This window comes from Toxotes jaculatrix, chromosome 18 (assembly GCF_017976425.1).
Source record: "Toxotes jaculatrix isolate fToxJac2 chromosome 18, fToxJac2.pri, whole genome shotgun sequence".
In the NCBI taxonomy this organism is placed as follows: Eukaryota; Metazoa; Chordata; class Actinopteri; family Toxotidae; genus Toxotes; species Toxotes jaculatrix.
The window spans coordinates 19,564,678-19,587,640 of NC_054411.1; the positions used below are offsets into that span (position 1 = coordinate 19,564,678).

At 42.2% G+C, this 22,963-nt stretch overlaps 2 protein-coding genes across 2 annotated transcripts in view; both read right to left on the bottom strand.

Annotated features, from left to right (window-relative positions):
• LOC121198760 (carbonic anhydrase-related protein 10-like) overlaps positions 1 to 13,647 on the bottom strand; it is a 77,409-nt gene extending 63,762 nt beyond the window's left edge. Inside the window, exons 1-2 of the mRNA XM_041063075.1 lie at positions 13,587 to 13,647; positions 8,387 to 8,461 (exon numbers count right to left, since the gene is read on the bottom strand). Of these exons, the coding sequence (XP_040919009.1) occupies positions 8,387 to 8,461; positions 13,587 to 13,647 (136 nt within the window). The remainder of the gene's footprint in view (positions 1 to 8,386; positions 8,462 to 13,586) is intronic.
• Positions 13,648 to 16,113: 2,466 nt separating this feature from the next.
• LOC121197951 (cytosolic phospholipase A2 gamma-like) lies at positions 16,114 to 22,747 on the bottom strand. The gene is made up of 14 exons (XM_041061730.1): positions 22,544 to 22,747; positions 21,997 to 22,107; positions 21,500 to 21,642; positions 21,007 to 21,193; positions 20,786 to 20,891; positions 20,552 to 20,692; positions 20,267 to 20,332; positions 19,977 to 20,117; positions 19,630 to 19,776; positions 19,433 to 19,516; positions 18,604 to 18,758; positions 18,199 to 18,370; positions 17,654 to 17,822; positions 16,114 to 17,165 (listed from the first exon to the last, which is right to left on the bottom strand). Exons 1-14 carry the CDS (start codon positions 22,655 to 22,657, stop codon positions 17,135 to 17,137), a joined length of 1,767 nt encoding a protein of 588 aa, XP_040917664.1. The 5' UTR covers positions 22,658 to 22,747; the 3' UTR covers positions 16,114 to 17,134.
• Positions 22,748 to 22,963: the final 216 nt, after the last annotated feature.

Genomic DNA, 22,963 nt, shown 5'->3' on the forward strand with positions numbered 1-22,963 from the left:
TGGGTCTGCAGAGTTAGCTTGTGGTCAGTGAGAGTTTGCCCTGTCACAAACACCAGGTATCACCTGTTTCACAGCAATGATGCTGTATGTCCTGTGCCTTCCTGCTTTCCCAGGGGGACAGATCGGCTCCTGGCTGTCCTGAGTTCAGCCTCATTACACACTTTAAAGGAAGTGTCCGGATTTTTAGTCGTGATAATCCCGTGATAATCCAGTCCATAATCCAGTTTTTGTGCTTAGGCCTTGCTGTGATGGTCTTGGTGACGGGGACACCCTCCACACACTTGCATATGTAGCTGGTCACGGTGCCTGTCTATTCGACGATTCCTTCTGCGGTAGCTGCTTCCCTGAGCACGTCCCAGTCAGTATTCTTGAAACGTTCCTGCAATGCTGATGTGGCTCCATCTGGCTCAACTGATTTGTTTCTGGCAGGGTTGTGACACTGTGCTGTACAGTGGAATGAGCCTGACTGAAATGTGATTAGAGTTACCAACATGGGGGGGAAGCAGTAGTTTTGTAAGCCCCCGCAGATATTAGAGTAGATAGAGTCTGTGGTGCCCTCGCCCTCCACATGTTGGTAAAAAAAAATTTAGACAGGTTTTTAGGTTAAAAAAAAAAATCCCCTGCAACCGGTGGTTAATGTGGGCTGGGTACGATCCCGAACAGTGTCCTGGCACCCTCGATTATTAAGTGAATAAATCTGATTGGCAGTTTTTTTACATAATAATAATCGACTGTAGAATTGACAGGAGCGACACAGCACAATTTACCTGACATATGCTTAAGAAAGGATCAATTATCATTTAAAAGCTCCTCCTTTTGCTCCCACACACCACATGTCTGAAGCATAAACTGCTCTATTTTTGCTGTATCTTGACATCCTTCTCAGAGGTTGGCAGCAACACAAAAGCAAAAACAAACTTCGCTACCTCTAACAAGGCTGGGCAGACAAACTTGTGTGCTGGAGAAAACTCAGGATGAGAGAATGGCAGTTTGACAGTTTATTCAATCTGCTGTGTCGAGCCAAAAAAGCCAAGAAACTCAAAGTGTAGAATCCGGTCTGGCCAGTTTGCAGCCCAAAAAAAAAAATGCCTACATTTGTAGCATCTTTCCAGTTCAGTTTGCAATATTTAAAAACTGCATGGCCACAGAACAAAAATTTGGCTGTCTAAAGAACTCACAGACAACCACAATATTCATAACATAAGCTCCAGTAAAAGGAAGATGACCTTTAAAGGATTTAGTGCACAAGTTGAGGTTTGATTTTACTTCACCTGATCTCAGAATATCAGTTTTGAATTTGATTATTCTATATGAGAAAGACATCAGAGCAAGGTAGAACCCACTTACTCTTCAACTGCAGACTTTGTGGATATTAAATGATCACTCCAGTGCAGCAGTGCACTTTCAGAAAATCTTCCTTGATTCCAAAATCTTTTCTCAAAATTGGAGAGCAGCAGAGGCTCAGATATCCCTGACTTCAAATCCTTAAATTCTTTCAATTCTGGACCCTACAATTCTCGTTATGCAGCTAGATAGAATCTTTAATTAAAAGTCCAAAATTCACAAGATCTGGCTCTGTTATGGGTGTTGGGTATGATGACCATTCCAACCAGTGTAGTAATGTCTCCTGCCTTTCCTCTGCTCTGTGGTCTTTATATGTCAGGTCTGTTTTTCCTAGATAAGCTTCCATCTCTGAAGCACATTACTTGAATATACATACGTTTCCTGTATATTTCATTGGCAAATGACTTCAAATTAATATGCGATGATGAGTTTCACATGACTTTTTCTTAAAGCATACACAGAACAAACAAGGTTGAGTAAATGAATCCATGGGACAGGATGAGATGGAAATAGTAATTTGACCACGGGTCATCTATAGGTCGTATTTATCAGCAGCAGTCTGCGGCACAGTGAGGATGACATCATTATTTTATGGCTACGTGATGGTCTGACAGAATAACGACAGCAGTTGTACTGTGGGATCAGCTATGTTGACATTTAAAACGAGTGCTCACAAAAGGTTGTCTTCTTTAATGCCACACAGCTCCACACGTGACAAAGCTCCCTTCAAAGCCACAGCAGACATTATACAACTGTTTCCACAGACTGAGTAGTAATAACCATGATGAGTAAACTGGTATAGCATGTAGAAATGCAAATAGTGTTGCTTTACCAGAGTGCATGCACCTGTTTTAGGTGGAGGCAGAGCTCATAGGTACTCTGCTTTCAATGCAGCTCACAACAAAGGTAGTTAGCCCACAGACGGAGCTGTTACTGGTTCGCCAGGATTTCATCTGAACCACTTTACTATTGATAAACATCAGCTTCAGTATCAAAGTGGCTAAATGTTGCATAGTTTATTTTTTATTCAGTAAGTTTCTATATTTTTTAGTCAGTGGTCATGAATCCAACTCCTTTGCTCACTCTACTGGTTGCCTGACATGTTTTCAATTGTAAAATACACAGTGAAACTCAGCTATAGCTGCTGGGGTCTTCTGGAGATTGATAGAGTGAGTACAAACTACCAAAATACTGGTGCCTTTATACAAGTTCTGGAGTCTAGGAAGTAGGTCTTACAGTTTAGGAAGCTGTAAGACCTACTCTCCACCCACACCTGTCCCACCTAGAGAGAAAGAACTCTTATGTCAGGATGCTATTGAATAACTTTACCTCAGCCTTCAACACAATCACCCCACAACACCTGAAGCGGGGCCAGCTAGATCTAAACACCTTCCTCTGCAACCAGGTCCTGCACTTCCTCACTGGAAGGCCACAGTTAATCCAGATCAGCACGTAAACACTTTATCGTGGTTTCAGAGACATGTATGAGGTCATATATCCCGGCTTAGGGAAACCTTAGAGTAATATTTACAGGGAGATGAATAACAAGGTTTCTCATGTTCCATCTAAACGTCATGAAAGAATTAAGAAAGAGACAAAACCTGGGCCTGTACCACAAAGCAAGATGAGTGAGTTACCCAGCTCTCTTTGTGCTTAGCTCAGGATGTCTGGTATCACAAAGCTGGCTCACTTTTAACCGAGGCAGATCACCATGGTAACCTATTCTTCACAGCTAACCTGCTCTGAAGCAGTTAACTTCAGATCAAAACCTGCCAATAGTCCAACGACCGACCAATCAGATCACTGGAAACACAGAGTCATCATTCCTACTGGATCCCAATACAGACTGAAGTTTACTGTTTACATTTAAGTGACAAATAGTGACAGAGTGAGAGATCATTTTAGAGATCAGTAGAATAATTTTGTTGTTCCAAGCTTTACATTTTTCACACCAAACAACTACATCATGACGATCACAGCATCATTTAATTGCACAAAGATTTTTTTCCATTCCCTGCAGGATTTCTGACAGTGATCATCAAAGCAACAAGCCAGTCGGACTGACCTTATCACACAGTAACTACTTACCTCCCCCTCTCTCTTCTGCTTTGGCAGCAGAAACAGTCTGACCTGACTTGTAAATGCTTGATGTCTATTCATATTCATAATAGTTTGTTTATCATGAGACATAAAAGAAAATAGACACACACTAGACAAAAGACACTAAGACACTTAATCCTATGCTTATTTACAGTATATCCTTAGCCTTCCTTTAACATTTTAAAATGATCTCTAGTGTTTCTACAGCTTCTTGTTCTATTCTAGTTATGTGATCATACTGTTTACATTTCACCAGGAGGAATATGACTTTCTGCTGTCGCTATAACCAAATGTCCCCACAGGCATCACTGTTTCCTCTCCTATTCATATCAGTTTAAGTCCTTCATTCACAGCTCTGATGATGTTGTTTGTAATTAACAGCTCTGCCTCTTTTACATGTACATGTTCATAGCCGGATAAATAAATCCAGGATTAACAAAGCCAGTTAATAACAAACTTCTTGATACAGGGGACAATGTTAAGCTCACTGAAGCCAGATAACCCCAAGAGAGCCAGACTAAGCTGCGATTTCCCATCCACCCACCACATCCCCAAACATTTCTCGTCTCCTAACCCACCTCCTTACCTGTTTATCTGCTATCACATGAGCATCTCATGCACCTGTACCAATTTTCCTCATTACCCCAGCCACTATTTAAACCTGCCATCACCACCAGCCATGCTTATGAGATGTTCCAGTGTCTTTTCCCATGTGCCTGCTTGCTGCTTTTTGTTTCCTGTTGCCTGTACCAGCTTGCCTGTCTGAGCCTGATGTTTTTTCCTCAGGAGATGATGAAGACCAAAATACTAATGTTGTGTGGGGTCTGCTGGGAGTGTAAACAGGCAGCTGTTTGCTAACATGTTAGCCTTAAAAGCTTCATAAGCTGATAAATACTCAATGTCGTCTTCTTGTTCTGCTGCACCCACACGGCCAAGAAAATCTATTATGTTAACTGTTAAAAGAAATAATGTTAATTCTTAAAAGAAAAAAAAAAAAAAGTCAAATCTGTTCAGTTTCCTGTTCTACATAGAAAATGTTCTTCTTCTTCAAATTGTCCTCATCCTAGTATAAACCTAATTCTACAAGCACCAAGCTCTAGAGCCTGTTTGGTTTATTCGATCTCTTTCTTTGCAGGAAGCTGGAAGCAAGGACATGAGCTTTTCTGATACTGTGACATTTTGGGTTAGCCTGACCAACAAGATCTATCAATCAGTCTTTGTCTGTTCTTCACATGTCCAGGTAAATGCTGACGGAGCAGCCATCTCTGACCAAAGCGCTCAGTCTGAGATTTCCTCTGAGGCTCTGAATGGGCTTCACGTCGTGAGCAAATTCAAATGAATGATAGCAACATCTCCAGGTCATTCAGGATGGAAGGAAGAGTGAGCCGGAGGGAACAGAGCCAGAGACGAGAAGTGAGAGGGATGACAGACAGAAAGAGAAAGATGGGTGTCTGTGGACGAGACGAGGGAAGCATGCTCGTGGGAAAGAGAGAGGAAAAAAAAGAGAGAAGGGGCAAAGGAAAAATGGACCAGCAATGAGCAGAGGGGGGGGAAAGAAGGAACTGAGGAGGAGAGGGGCTGAAAGGCCAGAGGAGATGAGAGAGAATAAAGGCAAGGGGAGGGAGAAGATAAAAGGACACAGGGAGACAACCAGACACAGATGTGATCAAATATACATAAGAACTGTACAACTAAGGATGAACCAGACGCTCCTCACAGCCTGAAGCAAAGACAGATAGAGCGATGGGGAGAATAACGACAGAGGGCAAGAAGAAGGAGTGGACGGCATACCAACACAGTGATAAACAAAGGCTGAAAGACACGAATGGAACTGATCAAATGTCTCTGTTTACTAAAGAGATGAAAACGAATAAATCTGTAAGTTAGAAAACAGATGTGACACTGTTGACCAGAGGCCACTGAAACTTCTTGATTTCATCTGCTGCAGAGCTCCATAAAAAAAAAACCTATGTCTAACATCTTAAGGCCAATGTCCACTGGATCCAGCTGTGCTGCACTCTGGCTCTGTTGTGGCTGCTGGCAATGACCATGGCCTCATTCACGGCTGTTTTTCCTGTATTTATTGACAGTGATAGCTTTCGTGTGGTACACTGGCCTGTACAGGAAACTTTATTGGGAAGGAAAAGAAGAGAGAGAGTGAAAGAGTGAAGGAGAAAGAAAGGGAAAAACGAGAGAGGGGGAGAGAAGATCTTTTTCTCTTCATCCCCTTGATTTTGCTCCGTGATCCCCTTACGCTGTGTTGTTGTGATAAAACTAAATTCATGAGCTCCGTTGCTCTCATTGACAGATTTCTATGTTTGTTGTCAGACAACAAAACAAGTCTAGAAGAGTGATTTCATCGTGGCTCATAAATACTACATGTTGATCAGTCATTCTGAGACTGCTGCACTGCAGTGTTGATCGCATCAATATTTTATAACCATAACACTGCCTGATAAAATCAGTATAAATACAGGTTATTGACCACAACTGTGACAGACTACTACTTTACTACAAATTGCTTCTGAAATGTTTCCAGAAGACACTGAAACCGTGAAGGAGCGGTGACTGAGCCACATCCTGGAGGACATTCAGCATCACACAGAGCCAGGCTGTGTGTCCCCCTGTTTCCACGCTGTGTTGCTAAGCTAAGCTAACCTGATGGCTGATGGCTGTCGCTTCATATTTGCAGTACAGATGCAGAGAGTGGTGTCCATCTTTTGATCTAAATCTTGGCAAGAAAAGCAAATAGATTATTTCCCCCCAAAATGTTGAACTGTTCCTTTAGGCTTGCAATCACAGCAGAAAAGGCAGCAACAAGCTCTTAAAATGTCCCAGCAAGCCGTGTTAGTGAAGCAACATGCACATTTCCAGAGCCCTGAAACTGGCCATCATTAGTGTTATAACTTCCACCTACTCTTTATCACTGACAAAGTCAAAATGTCTCCGGTGAAAAGGCTCCATAGCATCTCGTGCAGTTCATTTCTAATGGCTGATACAGACGAGGCGGCACATTAAAGGAAAAAGCCAAAAAATGAGAGGAGAAACAGGACAACGCCTAATCCAGAGGGCACGAGGGCTCACTGAATGGTGTGATGTGTATGAAAACAATGTGAATCACATGCTGTGTCCGTCCCAGTCTCCACATCTCAACAGCAGAATGTCACAGTTAAGTCAAGATGGTATTTTACTGTTGTAAACATCAGAAAAAATATTTACAGTCACTTTCCGACCGTCTTGCGATGGGATCACTCCGAGCCGAGACGCCCATCAACATGTTCATGTTCTTACCCATGAGTACTGAGTAATCATGGGTCACCACACCTGTATTCCAACTCCATTTTGATCCCAGCTACACACCTGTAAAGTTTTGCGAATGCACCCTGGACAGTTGTGATGCTTTCACAGTGACAAACTTTGTCCACGGACAGACAGACAATCCAGTGCTCAAAGCCACCTCTGTGGTAGTCCCCACTACAGTAGCTGTCTCCGGGACCACATTTTGCCATGATGACTGACACACACGTACGCACGCACGCACACACACACTGTACAGAGTCTGTAGTTGCTAAATGTATTAGTTCTAATTCCTGCTTTGAAATTACACATGAATTCAACAAAAGCCCCAATGTCCAATTTGTGTCCAAATGTCCAATTTTCCCCAAAATACCCAAAATTACACACAAATGATTGAGCATTTATAAATCTCATTTTTCATTTATAGATCATGTGATACACATTTGTAACAGTCAGCGGCGGGAGCAGCGACACACAGCTGATGGAGGCAGTTAAAATACTTTAACCAGACTGTTGAAATTTGTGTCAAATAATGCACTTCTTCTGGGACTCTTTACTCAGTCAGAACTAAACAAACAGACACGATACATATATATTTAGATTCAGCGTGACATGCATTGTGATTAAACCTCCATAAAGCACCTTAGAAATCATAGGGAGAATAATTGAGGCGCTGTGTCAGTCTCTGAAAACGTCTGCAGCAGATGTAAGGGACCATCATAGTCATTTGCATTCATCCTTTGGGCACCTCAGCTATCTGTACATAAATTTCACACTGACTGACACCGCTGTCCCCCGAACCATGTCACTAGTGCGGCCATAAAAGTGGTCTGCAAAACAAGATGTGGCTCATTTCTCCGCTTTTCATCTGATAAATTTTAAGCACCTTAGAGGCAACACAATTTCTTAACTAAAAGTTTCCACCTCAAAAGGCATAAATGTTGCGTAGTTTCCTCCTGGCTTAAAAGTGCTGTTAAGTGCAGACTACACACTGCACTGTAGTGGCCTAAAGGACTAAACTAAACTGATTGTCTCCTTGAGTTTTCCAGAGAAAAATACTTCCTTTGTTGCCAGGGTCATGCTCACTTATTCTGCCTGATTTTACATTGTTAAAAAAAAAAACCCAAACAAACAGCGATTTCAATAAAACAAACAAGAGAAGTGCTTAGGAAAGAAAAAACATAATAAATTCTATTCTAGTCGCATTATAACGACGACTTAAAACGCAGAGGAGATTAGTGACTGGATGTTGACTGTTCTGTTGGTGCTGTCTAACAGGATAACAAACGAGGACGCATTATGAAAAGTCTTGACAAACACTTACAGAGCAGTGCTGTATCAAACCCATCTAAAACATCCACTGGGCAAACACTAGCCCATAATCTCTCTCTTTGTCATTTACAACCACAGGTTGATCCGAGAGCTGTGAACACCCTCAAACTGAATGAATCATAATCCATAATCGTAGACAACAGGGACTGCTGTTCCTTCAGCCTAAAATAACACGCTCCCCAGTTCAATTATTTATACCAAAGTCTTATATTATCACCAATTGTAGGGGGAAAAAAGTGAAAGTGAAAAAAAAACTGATCATAGCATTTGCTGCTGAATCCTGCTGTGTATGAGGTGGGTGATGGTCTATTACCTGGAACAAAGCTTTCCTGGACAACGTCCTTATACGCCCACCAACCCTCATCAAGCTTGGATGTAATAGGCTGAGCTGCAGGGAGAAAGGAAAAACAGAAAGAGGAGACAAATTCAGTTAATAAATGATATGTATATATATCTACACATATATCTTTGCATGTGTGTGCATTTTTAGAGCATATCAGAGAGTCAGAGGGGCACTGAAGCAGAAAATAAGAATTCCACTGTTTATTTATAATAAATGTGCAGCGATGTTAACATATTTCTTTACTAGAGTTTAAACTGGTTTTTAATCATAACTTTCCTTAAAAAAACAGCTCTTTTGAAGACTTTTCATGAAAATGTATAAACGTGTAATAAAACGTTCAAAGTAGGTCAAATGAAGATTTGTTCATACATTCACGTGGCGTATGGAGGGAGTCCCCTGTGATGGGCCTGCACCGACACACACACACACACACACAGTTTCCCATAGTACACGTTACTTCACACTTGCATGTCTTGTGTGTTTCTGGCCTCAGGCTGCCTCTGACTGTGCTTTAGCTCTGCTGCCACCCAGCTCTGCAGGCTGCACCCACTCTGCCTGGCAGCAGCAGCAAGCAGCACAATTAAAACAGAGCCGCTGGGATCTGATGGCTGGATCTGAACGGTGGAATCTGAGTTGCACCAATTCAGAAGCAGGTCACATGAAACCAAACATGAACAAGGCTGCAGTTGACTACTAAGCTATGCTGAACTCACATTCCCACCTATTGACAGGTTAGACTCTGCAGTTCATCTGATCTGCAAGGCTATAGACTGAGGAAACACCTGGAGGACGCCCACGCATGCAGAAAGATAATATGGAAACTTCACATTATAAAGAGTCCTCAGATCGAAACATAGCCATCATGAAAGAGAATATGCCAGATATTATACCTTTACGTGAGAGAGGTTGAATCTAAGAGCCACGTTATACGATTAACATGAATATGTATCTTAACTATTATTATGGGTAATAGTAATGGGTACTGGCTCACTAATAATTGGCCTGGTAGAAAATTACTCATGTAAAAGTGACACCAATGGGTTGAGGCAGAACTGCAGTCACCCAGAGAACCAGGACAGAACAGGAAGAAATATCAGGAGAAGAAGAAAAAATCAGGACTGAGCAGAGCAGAGGAGGAAAATGTCCCCACTGTGACACCCTCTAATATTTGCTAAAAGTAGCTCTTCCAGCTACTAACAGTAGCTACTGAGCAGAGCCCATGAGAATGTACATGTCTGTATCAACCTAATACATCTAGACTGTTAGTCCCTGTTACTATGACCGGCTGATGGCTGGGAGTCTCAAAAACATTTTCATGGAACGACTGATAAACGACCCTTTTTTCCTGTCAGAATTAACTGTATGTGGACACTTTAACCTGTGATTTAAACATGGACAGAGATGGACAGTGTTGTCAGCTTAGAGTCTCTCACACCCCTTTAACAACTTCTTTGTTTTTTTTGTTTTCTTGTTTGTTTCCCAAAAAGCACCTATGCACAATGTGATAGCTGAAATCACAGCACAGCGGTGTCAGTATTTAACTCGTGTGTGGTGATTTCGTCAGACGCCGTCGTGGTTATAAAATTTTAGCAGAGCAGCAGGCTTTGAAGCTTGGCTTAACACGTGTGAACTTAATGAGCCGTCTCTGGACTTCTCCGATTGCTTTCATATATACATCCATGTAAATGTTGACAGCAGCGGCCTTAGCTCTGCATTTAATTCACAACTGAACTCAACTTTCTCCAAATGTAAAGGAACCCAGTCGCTGTTTTTAATCACACCCTCGATCTTGTCCTGACATATGGCATAGAAATTGGACATTTAATAATATATTCACAAAACCCTCTTCACAATAATGGACTGCACGGCATTTGGAGAAAAAAAAACATTACATTATCTGATACTGCTGTAAGCAAATTTAAGCAAAGAATTGTTGCTGTACATTATTATTTACTCCAATTCCATGTGTCAATACAATGCGGGGGGGGCAGCTATCTCAACTTTCCTCCCACACGAGTTGCTGGTCTTGTTGATAGTGCTGCAGCCTCAGTGCGTACGACACTCGACAGCCGTAGCCCCTGTAGTGAATCAGAGGAGGCTCCGAGGTACAATTCACAAATGTGTGCTTTAAAGCAGAAATTGCAAAAAGCTGAAAGATGGTGTTCCACCAATGGAAACGAACTTGGTCTAACCTGAGAAGAAAGTCTAATAATATATAAAAGAAAGCCCTCTGTAATACCAGAACCGCCTGTTATTCATCACTGAGAGAGAGGGAAAATAAGAACTCCAGGCTTCTTGGCAGCACTGAATCCAGGCTGACAGTCATAGATCTATTGAGCCATTCACACTCCCAGTAGTAATAACAACTTCATGAGCTTCTTTACAAATAAAATTCTCACTATTAGAGAGTAAATTCATCACTTCCTTCCCACACCTGGCACAGATGCACTGTGCAGCACCGTGGCCTTGACTGTTACGCCTGGATTTATACTTCTCTCCTATAGATCTGTCTGAGATAACCTCAACTGGTTGTTCATCTAAACCATCAACCTTTTAGACTCTATTCCAATAAGCTGTTTAAGGATACTTAACAGGCTATGCACTGCAGGCTTTTAAGGTTGCAGTAATTAAACCTCTACTGAAAATGCTTTCTCTTGATCCAGATGTTTTAGCCACCTATAGACCTCCATCCAACCTCTTCTTTAGTTCTAAAATCCTTGAAAAAGATGTTGCAAACCAATTATGTGATTAACTGCAAAGGAGTGGTGTGTGAGAAGGTTTGAATCAGGACGTAGAGAGATTTTATTACATGGCCTGGAACATTTCATTGGGATTAAAGGAAGGTTTACGTCATATTTAGCGAAAAGATTGCAGTTTGTTCATGTTAACAATGATTCTTCCATGCACACAAGAGTTAGTCATAGAGTTCCACAGGGTTCTGTCCTTCTTTTCACCCTATACATGAGGCATTCCTTGAGGCAACAGTATCACGAAGCGTGCAGAAGGCAGGATAGAGACGTCATCAACACACCCACTCACTCACTGTGGATCCTCCAGACAATGACCTGCTCTATTCACACATCGGCTCAGGCAGATTTCACAGACTCTATACTATCGACCTGGGAGGGCAAAAGTCCTTTTAATGTCCAGTTCAGCTAATTTGGACATTTGCATTCACACCTGCAGCTCCTCTGGGTAATGTCTAGAAACGTTTGCGGTTCGTGTGTGAAAGCAGTTTATGGAGGACAGATATAACCAATCAGACAGGTGCAGTCACTGGTGACACTATGTCAAGTCAATGTCTACACTCACCAAGCACTTTATTAGGAACACTTACTTATTCATGCAATTATCCAATCAGCCAGTCATATCAGTAATGCAATGCATAAAATCATGCAGGTATTTTTATTTCGAATTTTCACACACGACAGTCAAGAGTTTACTCAGAATGCTGCCAAAAACACAAAAGTATCCAGTGAGGAGCAGGTCTGTGGACAGAAACGTCACCAGGTGTTGTCCCTGTCCAGCCTGCTGTAGTTTAGTCTTGTCCATTTTTGTATTCCATCATCCTCCTAAATAACAAAATCCAAACACGTGAACGATCTTTGTATATATCACAGTCCCTTTTTAAAACTTAATCACTCAGTCAGCGACAGGCATATGCTGTTGAAGTCTAACCAAAAAGTTGCTTAGTAGGGGCCCCCACGCAGCGTGGGCCCCAGGACGGTCACACCCTCTCTACGCACTCACCTGTTCCTTACTCTACACCACTGCTTCGAAAGTCGAGCAGTCTACAGAAAACGGCTGACACACCCTGAGCTACAGTCCTTTAACTTCCCCACCCCCTCTGGACCTCCCTGTACAGTCAGGGCTGTGCTAATGCTTTCTGGGCTGCAGGAGTTTTTTTTTTTAGGGATGCAGTAACCACAAGTGTCCACAGGGACAAGACATCTATGAAGAGAGTCCAATGTCCAATGTCTGGGTCGCTCCAAGCCTCTGCCTTTCAAGCATCTAAATGACTGAGCCATTGACTCCACTTAGACAAAACCTTTAAGAACAAAGAGCAGATCAATTTAATAAGGACAGACGTGCACAGGGAACGTCTGCAGAGCTGTGACCTGCCACGGCAAAGTTTAGACTTTAAAGGGCAGCTGTCTGCACCAAACGCCCACATGGTCAAACTGTTGAAGTCAGAGCACCTGTGCAGTTTAATGTTTCAGATCAGTAAATAGTCACTTCAGCTTCTGTTTTCTATTTATTATTTCAGCTCATCACTGTGAAATTAAACCTCCTTTGAACCTTTTCAGGCGTAGTCAGTGAGCACATTACCAGCACCCTGCTGAGAAACTCAGATCGTCCCATCGAAAAAAAAAAAAAGGAGAGTTTTGCAGCTCATGTTCAACCGAGCTGTGATGCTGCTGCCTGACAGAAAGAGAAATCAGCAGCCGGCTGAATATTCCTTGCTCGCTGGGTTATCAAGAGATGACACTGCTGTCTGCATATCTGTTTGAAAACATCAGCTGCCCAAACTCTCACATTTTGTCACGAAGTCCAAGGCTGACAGCTTCGGCCCGTGATGAGTATGAAATTCTGACTCATCCCATAGTGGGATTCTCTGTGTGTAGTCCATCTGACTAAATGGACGGCTGCCTCACTGACACGGCCCTGCTGAATGAGCTCTTTGACACAGGCTGCAGCATGACAGCGACATGCATGAGCTACTTATATTCACAGTCCAATTTAGTCAGCCTGTGGATTTATGCTCTGTGGTATACTGTATGCTGCCACCACTATGATGTGCATGTGTGTGTGTATGTGTGTGTGTATGTGTGTGTGTGTGTGTGAGTGCATCCAAATGCATGAGTCTGCTGATCAAAATGCTGGACTGTGATGTGTGAGTTTGGAGGGAATGGATGTGACCAGTGTGCACTGGCTGATGCCACAAAGAGCCTGTTGCCACATAAATACTGTAAACCACACACTTCATTTTTTAAAAAGTGGAATCACTATAGTTAATGGTTTACCTGACGGGCAGGTGAGCTTGTCTCCAAAATACTATAACTATTGAACGGTAACTTAATATTCGCAATGGCATCAATCCAATCTTTCTCTTCTATTTCCATGTTGTTCTAACATTTCTGAAGGACCGCAGCTCCTGTTGCCTCCTTACCTGATGACGTGCAGATGATATATGTGTGTAAAATCACAGATAAATCCCAAACGACACGCATTCTTCGTTCAATTCACGCTCATTTTTCTGCAGCTGTTGCGGGGACTTCACTTTGCAGGCTCACACTTCCGGACGACACGGCCAAACTTTGAGCATTTTTTTTTTCCCACTCCTCCTCTTTGGTTCTCCTCATCCCCGTCTCTCCGTCACGGAGCGCCGAGAAGGTCTGAAGCCTCGCAGGGGAGATCCGCCCTCACAGCGTTGTCCTCTTTCGCTTCCCGGTTTGGTGCTCAGGCAGCATTTCAGCTTTTTTTTTAAAAATTCATTTAATTTTTTATTTATTTTAACCCGCGTTTCTCATCTATTTATTTGTCCACCCGTGGGAGGAAAAAAAATAATCAGCTGTAAAATCTTTCAACGCGCATTTTGCTCTTCTGCTTCTCCTTTGGGTCGGGCGGGTGTTAGTGGCGCACGGTTCGTCTGCGGCGGATCAGGCAACTTTACTGACAACGCAAAGCGCACCAAGAGCGCACGTACTCACAGAGGGAGACAACAAGACACTGACAGGGATGACAGAATAATCGTAAAGCAAGGAGAAAAAAAGTTAACTTATCAATGGGAAACCACTAAATGATATACATGTGTGATACAGACATACACATATATAATACTGTTTTGGGCATATAGATATAGATGTACATCTATAGGGCTTATAAAATATAAAATATAAAATATTATAAGCAAACACTGTGAGATTCCAATTCTGTTTTGCCAGTCTCATTTTTTTTAAAAAGAGAATTAAAATCTGGGTATAATTGTCTGAATTTGGCTCATAAAAGAAACACCCAGCCCAGTGATTCATTTTATTTCCTACAAAAAAAAAAAAAAAAAAAAAAAAAATTACACTGACATAGTCGCTGAGCAACCAACTGTGGATGCAGTGAGATGTGTGCAGATGGCCCTGATCAAACACTCACTGCATTGACAGTCAGTGAAACTCTCTCCTGTGGATGTTGTGCGACCTCTAGCGTTAGGTTTGGGTTTCTCCTTTCAGAGCAAAGCTGTGGGTGTAAGATTCAATGTGACATACTAAACAGAATATTGGGGGATGTACTGTATGTATGAACAATATGTGGATGTATTGCATTTCACTGTTCTCCAGCACAGACCTTACAATACCAGATGCAAAGCTCTGTCAAAAGTTTTCATGTAAGGGAGCTTTTTTTTCTTTTTAAGAGGAAGATGCATCATCAATGCCAACATGATAATCCCCTGTAAAACCACAGCTTTGAGGGCAGAACTACAGGAAGAGAGAGAATGTGCCCTGACTCAGCACTGAGAGGGGGGTCATCTAAAACAACAACAACAACAAGGCCCTTTTCAGACCTGGCATTAACATTCATCTCAGGTGATCTAATCACAGATGAACAACATTAAGTGCAGGTGTGACTGCACCCAAGATCCACTGAGGACACATCTGATCACTGAGAACTATCACTTAGCAAATGACAACCTGAAACAAGCACTGACCACTGAGTACAACAGACCTTACTTTCACCCAGCATGAACCTGAAATGTTCCAGTGGAAAAGCTCTGTATAACACAGGTCCATCTATCCCCTCAGTCGACCTGTTGCACTGGTTAAACTCAGAGGATCCACCAATAGGTCTTTATTGAAGCCAGGTAGGCCTACAAGGTGTATTGTTTTGGATTGAAAGTTACTAGCTCCTTGCTAACATTACTTTTAATAACAATAAATCACTAGCATACAAAGTCCAAGAGGCAAGGAAATAAAACTCAATCCACAATCCACAATCATCCACAAAGTAAACCCAGGAACACAAACTCAAAGGAAAACTCAGGGATTCTTACCTGTAGGTCTGAGGCAAGTCCACAGGAAAACATGAGGTAAGTCCACAGGAAGACATGAGGTAAGTCCACAGGAAGACATGAGGAGCACACACTGGAGGTAAGCACAGGCAGGACAGCAGGGACAAACCCAGGGATGACAACTGGGCTGACAACAGACAAACCGACCAGGAAACAGGGGAGCAATGAGATTTACACTGGGCAACAGGTGTTTCACATTAGGGTGGGGCAGACAATCAACAAGCAAGGGAAAGAGACAAAGACAGGAAGTAGACTGGGAACAGATATACAAGGAACCAGACTTCAAAATAAAACAGGAAATGCTGAATGAAACCAAGGAACCAAAACAAGAGTCCAGGATAGTCCAAAAAGAGTTCAACAGCAGTCACCAAGGGGCTGATCATAACAGCCTCACAACTAAGCAAACTAATGACTGAGAATGTAAAGAAATACAGACACAGGACAGCAGCATGCAGCACATATCTGTGCAAGCAAAATAATCTCTGTCTGTCCTTGGCCTGTCTTCAGAACCGTTCATCCTATGGACTTCATACTTGAAGGTGCAACTTTGACGCAGCACATGTTTAGAATGAATAAACTTTGAATAAACAAGCGATCTTGCAAAGGCACATTTCACCATGGAAACATTTACAATGACTGAAAGCAGCATCTCTAATCTTTAATGTAAATTGTTAAGAGAAAACAGTCACGCATGAACAAATGACTTTATTTTCAACTTCTCCACAGAAACAAGGATGTGATGTATGAAGGATAACAAAAAAGAAAATTTCCTTTCACTGAGTAGTGATGAAATGGCACAGTTAATGTACTGCAAAACCTGCAGGAGCTGTCCAGCTCAGCCCATATAGGGAACAGCCTGTTCCACAGGGTAACTGGAGAAAACGTAAGAGTGAGGAGCATCAAAGAGAATGCAATCACGACTGCACACAAATCAGCTAAAGATGCTCTACGAGCAAGAGCTCAGTCAGAAAGAGGAGCACTGGAGTCAGCTTTTGACAGAATGGACGCAGCAGTAAAAGAAAAGATGGTGAACGTCTTCAAAACTGCCTACTTCATTGCCAAGCTGGTGGCTCTCCAGCCTGGACCTCAACATAACACATACTGTAGCACGACCAGGCATGTCACAGTCCTAGTGCTGTATTGATGAGCTTCAGGAAAAGTTACAATCAGCCAGGTTCTTTTCTGTTCTGTCTGACTCTTCAGTCCAACAATCAGTGAAGGACGAGGAGCTAATCTATTGCACCTGCCTCTAGAACTACACCTTCCTGCAAAGGCCTCACAGGAGCTTTGGGAGATCAGTAGCAAAGCGATGGAGATAGTGAGGTCAGGTAAAACTGAAGATACTCAAAAACAAAGTCATAAAGTCGGAAGTATGGTATTATATGGTATTATATGGTATTATATTGTATCATGCTAATATAATAGTGTGTATGTGCAGTACAGTAAACCTTCAAGAAGACATACTGTCACATATGTAACTGACATTTATCTAAACTTTCAGTCAGTTATTTTAGCAGACATCATGGCATGCATACATCACATGATTAGGTATTGTTCATATTATGTTTTCTCTGTCTCCCGTGGCTGTGTCTGTCTGAGAACGTATACTCATAATCATTATGAAACCACAAAGCTCAGTTCACAGCAAAGCAAAAAGATTAAATCAAAGATCTGGCGAGTACAGACTTCCTGGAAGAGAGAAGAATAGAGAAAAGCACGTTAGATTTCTGATGAGTCAGTTATTTATCCATCAGCCATCCACATCTCTCTCTCTCTGTCTCAGACACACAGATATTACATAAACTCCTTTTAGTGAGTCCTTCCACATAGATTGGGCCTCATCCAAGAACCAGTTGTGCAAAGAGATTGTGAGTAGTATATAGAGGTGGTTTCAGAGAATCTGTGGCCTTCACCAGTTTTAGGATCTTCTCTTAGAAATTCACGTGTGGTCCAGACCTGTCACACGAGTTATGAACTGCCTCTCTTTAAGGGGAGAAAACAAGCTTGTTTGCCTTCTATGGGTTTAATCTGAATGAATTTGGAGTTTAACTGTTTCACTGTTTCCTCAGACACACCAAGCTCAGAAATTAAATACTGAAAAGAAATGTGAGATTCAGGTTTTACCAACATTAACAGTGCTATACTTAACACCCCCTCCCACTCAGGCCCATCCCTACCTCTTGTTCTCTCGGCGGAGAACGGCCTTGTTGATCTCCCTCAGCAGAGTTTCCTTGTTGTTCTTCATGTTAGCTTTGGCCGTCTCCAACACAAACTCGATCTTCTCCTGGCCAAAGGGAAGCTGAAAGGTGGAGAACTCTTCCATCTTTGCTTTGAACTCCTCTGCATCTGCACAAAACAGTGAAGACATGTAAGGATCCAATCACAGGTGGGTAGAAGACACTTCATTGTACAGAGAAAAATGCATCCATGCTGGTGAATACATTAGACAAAAATACAAAACAGCAAATCAGAAATCATCAAACACAGTTTCCCAGCTAACTCAAGGATAAGCCACACTGTTGCTTTAAAATAGTTTTGTTGTATCGGCTAAATTATTTACAAAAAAAATATCCATAAACAAGTTTTCTGTTTAGCTAGATGCCAAAAAAAATTATGGTTCCTCTTTGTTTCTGCCCATTTAAGTTTATGTTTGCCTGCAGAGCAGCTCTGCTTCTGAAAGGAAAAATCACTAAGGACAAATCTGAAAGTGTGTGTAACAAACCTTTGCAGTTCTGTCTGTTGAAGAGTGGCATGTAAATGATCGTGGGCTCCTTCTCTTTTCCCTCAAACACATAGCAGTCCCTGGGCCAGTCTCTTTCCTCCAGGATTTTGTCGTCTATCTCTGGGAAAGACTTGTTCACCTGAGCTGCATAGTCTCTGGCAAGAGTCAGAGTCTGTGAGGAGAGCAGGCAGGGGGTGGACAATGTTTCAGACTCTGATCTTACAGCATAAAACTTAAAACATAAAATACTCAGAGAGACCATCATCCCACCCCACTCTCATGAAGCTAACAGATCAGTTTTGCGAAATGAAATGATTTTATTGGTTTTGTTAAGAATACTAATATTGTTACCTCAGGCCAAAGTGCACACATAACACACACACACACACTCTCTCTCCACAGTACCTCAAACATGTTTCCAGCGCTGTACTCCGGTGCGATGATGAGGTCGATGTCTCTCTTGTCTCCCAGAAATGGAGGGTAGGGCACATTGATCAACAGCCCGGCATCTATCAGGTGGAAGCTTTCTTGAGAGTAAAGGCAAGGTGGTACGGTGAAATCTGCCAACAGAAATTTTCAGTTAAGTATTACCACCATTTAATATCACTATGAACTTGTCTTGGATTTGCCTGTTACTGAACAGTTGGTGTCACTATCCACCTATTTCTTTCTTTCTTTCTCTTATTTCTGTTTCTTTACTTTTGTTATATGTCACCAGGTGATGTTTCATACCTCCTTGAGAGATCATAAGTTCCTCTCAAGAATTAGACACAGAACAACATTATTAGCATTTACTTGGATTTGTGTTTCAGGTCACCTCATCAGTGTGGACTCAGTATTTACACTCTTTAGCTCTGTTTTGGTGTCTGCTAACTCCCTTATGCTCACCAGCTAGTCACAAACTTTTTCCTGCCTGCTATATGGTGCTCTGGAAGTAGTGTGTAGTGTGTTTATAGAGCTTTTTCACTGCAAACAGCTGCCAGCTGCAGCTGGAAACCATGCTGAAGACAGCTGTGTGACTGAAATAAAACTGGATAACCAAAACAAAGAAGAAGGAAGACGCTGCAAAGTTCTGTACAGCCGAGGTGAACCGCGGAGTTGGTAGATTCACCACTATAACTAAAAGGTCTTGTTTAATTAAGTGTAAGAACAGCATGAGTGTGACATCAGACTGAACATGTTTTACTTTAATAAAGTTCATTCTTATTGTTGAGGAAAAGATCTGCCTTCTCACCTTGGTATTGGTAGAGGAAGTTTCTGGTTGTTCCCCACTCCCATCTCATAATCAGGGGAAGGACTTGCGTGGTAAGCAAAGCGACTGGGGGGGAGGGAACACAGTGAAAAGAAATACAAGTGTTTCCATTACATTTTAGTAATATGTGTCTGTTGTCAAATAATATTGAACAGTTTGTCTGTTTATCTGCCTCTGACCATGTGTTTTGAAAGCTCCATCCTCCAGCCTTTGGCTCCAGAGCTCTACCTCTGCCAGCAGCTCCACAATCCACGCCTGAAAAACACTTTTTCTTTCCTCCAAACTCTTAGACTCCAGCAGCGCAGACTTATTATGGTTTACCTTGTCTGAAAAAGATAAGGATCTAATGGGCACTGTGGCTTTTTTCATCAGAGGCCTAAATAAATAAATAAATAAATAAATAAAAATGTTCCTGTATGAGTATCAGTACGTGCTGTTTCATAAATTAGCTTACAGCTACCAAAATAGTTGGATTTAATGAGTAGAACTGGTAAAGAGGGAAATTTGATAGCAAATTATCTCCAACCTTTTAGTGTCAGCTGCAGCTTATTCAGGTCAGATAGACCAGTAGGATCCTCAATGGTACTGCTGATCAGGACCACCAGTTTATCAAGGGTGTTGTATATACGCAGGTACTCTTCAGCAGCTGTGTCTATATACTCAGGCACTGAACCAAACACACACACACACACACACACACACACAGAAAGTGTGTAAGATAATACATGTTATAATGGAGCAGGGAATAAATACTACAATGATGCTCAGACCAGCCACAGATTTATCCCTGCAGCTTATATATGCAACTGTGATTACCATTCAGCCAGGGAGGGATGACATCTCTGATGGTATCCTCATGAGCCAATGCACAACCTAGAAAACCTGCACAATTTCAGCACACACACACACACACACACACACACATAGAGTTTGAAAATGAGGACTGATATACAAACATTACCGACAGTCCTGTCAACGTATTATTTTAAGACATGCAATGGCAAAGATGCACTTGCTGCACCTTTTCACATCTTTGGCCACTGCGCACCACCATTCCTCCGTTTCTATCACATAAACCCGCACTGCCTGTAAACAGCACACCTTGCAGTTTGACCATGTCCATCTCTGGCTTCTTCTCCAGCAGCTCTCCGCTCTGGAATTTGCTGCCCAGGAGAGATGTTTCAACAAAGAGATCCATCTCTGTGAATCCAGCCTCGTGAGGGGTCACCTCAAACCATTTCCCTACGAGACAGAGGGTTTACTTTACACTTCCTGTAAAACAAATCAATGACTCACTTAGACCGTAATGTGACATGTGCACATGCATGTGTATACCTTCTATAGGGCCAGTTGAAAAGCAGTGCTTCTCTAAGGCATTGTAAATGGGATAAGGGTTGGTGGCATTCCTACTGCTCTCATCTGAAAGATGTCGTAAGTCCATCTGATGAAAAACAAGATTCATCTCTGAAGGACTGCCTCAGTCATTGGAACAGAGTGTGTTGCATTTCAAATGGGAAAGATTAGGAGTAAACACGTGCTTGTCTTTGCCCTGGTACCTGATTCATGATCCCAGCAGAGGTTAAGACCCCCCAGACATCGGTGAGAGAGAAGAACTCCTCCTCTGCCCTCTCGCTCAGCCAAGCCAGAGCCTGCTCCAGGTTGACCCCAGGCCCTGACAACCTGGCCACTGCACTGTCCAAGTCGGTGCTCCACTGTGAGTCATTGTACAGGGAGGCCATGGCCCTATCAGAGGAAGACAGACAGGTACACGGCTTAAAAGAAATCATCATGAAATAAATAAAGTTTGTTTGTAGGCCTGTAACGTCTCCCTGAATGTAGAAAAGGGTCCAGAGGTCACATCCGTCTCACTACTGTCATTGTCTGTGTGTTTTTTTCAACTAGACTTGATTCAGCAGCATCTCAAAACTCAACCAAAGATCAAAAACCTTTTCAAAGGACACATTGCTGGTCATCCGTCTGCCATCCATCTGTTCAGCTCTCATTCATACACAAACTTGATTTTATGTGTGTCAGTGTCATTGCTGTTACCATGTTGAACCTGAAACTCCTCCCAGGTAGAGCAGAGTGTCCAGCAGACCGTCCTTTTCCATCTGATAGAGGGAACCCACCAGGCCCACGGCCGCCCTCTGACCCCCACCTGATGCCAGCAGAGCGATGTGGGGAACGGAATCCTGATTGGAGAAATGATGGAGAGATGCTAAATTTTACAGCTGCTAAGCTAATTGCAGGGAACAGCTGTGGAGAATGTATTTATTTATTTAGTATCTATCATCCTAATGAGGTTATTAGTGGTCATTAGGGCTATTGGTGGCATTTGAACTGTTTAGATATGCTTTGCAAACAATACAAACACCCTATGATGTCAAATGAGATGCTGAACTTCATTTGGGGCTGTGTTTCTGGCAACCGCTCAGTCTAAAGTTCGCTTTTCTAAGCTCTGTTATGGTCTCCACCAACTCTGAAGCAGGTAGCTCAGGCACAGCAGACAGACAGAAATGGAGTTTATTAAAGAATTTCTATCTTACTGCAGTACAGTTGATTTCCAGGCTGTTGAGTGACTCCAGAACTACTCTCTTTCTCTGGTCAACATACTCCTGTTCACCAGCACACAGAGAGTGGGACTGATGGATGGTTCTCTGGGGGAAAAACAAAACAAAAAAACAATCCAGAAAATAAAAATATAATACACAACATACTGTCATTCTTGTACATTAAATTGCCACTGCCAAATAATACAAACACAGCTTGTGTTTCAATTTTCCACATAATTGTGAGTGAAGTCAAAGGCAAACACATCTTTTTACAATTTCCACAATAAGATAAATAAATAACAGTGCAGTTCATACTTGTTGCCATGATAGTCAATAAAAGTGTACAGATCAAATGATATATATATATATTTTTTTTATCAGTATTTAGTACCATAAAGACAAGGACAGATAACCTGAATGCAGTGTCAGAGCAGCGTGTTCAGACAATTGGTGTAGTTTCCTAGTGAAGGACATTAGACAGTGGATTATAGATATCATGGTAATAATAAATATCTTAAATCCTGTGCCATGCATCTCTCACCCATGAAGCTGTTCCATTTCCCTCCATGTTGTCCACTGCTTTTACCAGAGCTCCTGAAATCACAAGCCAAAGGCAAATCAGTGAGAATGACAAACTTGTATTCCCGGTCTGCATGTCTGGATGTGGAAACCAACTTCAACGTCAAATGAAGTGCTGAAGTTAAATCCACACTGTAAGTGACACTTCTGCCTTCCTCTGACTTCTTCCTTTGTGGAACTCACCAGGCTACAGACGATCAGCTGGTTGATTTCTACCATGTGTTGGCTACAAAGGGGAAGAATTTCTCAACACTTACCAGATGTTAAATTCAAAACAATATGAAAAGCAAGGAGGAATGACGTGGGTGGAGCGCCGGGCCTCTCAACCAAAGCACATAAATTAATCACTTCATACGTTTGAAGAGTATATGCAATACTGAAC

What these genes read in the sequence shown, in the direction of transcription:
- LOC121197951 (XM_041061730.1), bottom strand. Translation starts at nt 22,657, where the DNA reads ATGCAGACCGGGAATACAAGTTTGTCATTCTCACTGATTTGCCTTTGG. An exon ending in TTCAACTGGCCCTATAGAAG is followed by an intron (nt 20,693 to 20,785) that starts GTATACACATGC and finishes TCTGTCTCGTAG; the next exon opens with GGAAATGGTTTGAGGTGACC. An exon ending in CATCCCTCCCTGGCTGAATG is followed by an intron (nt 20,118 to 20,266) that starts GTAATCACAGTT and finishes TGTTTGGTTCAG; the next exon opens with TGCCTGAGTATATAGACACA.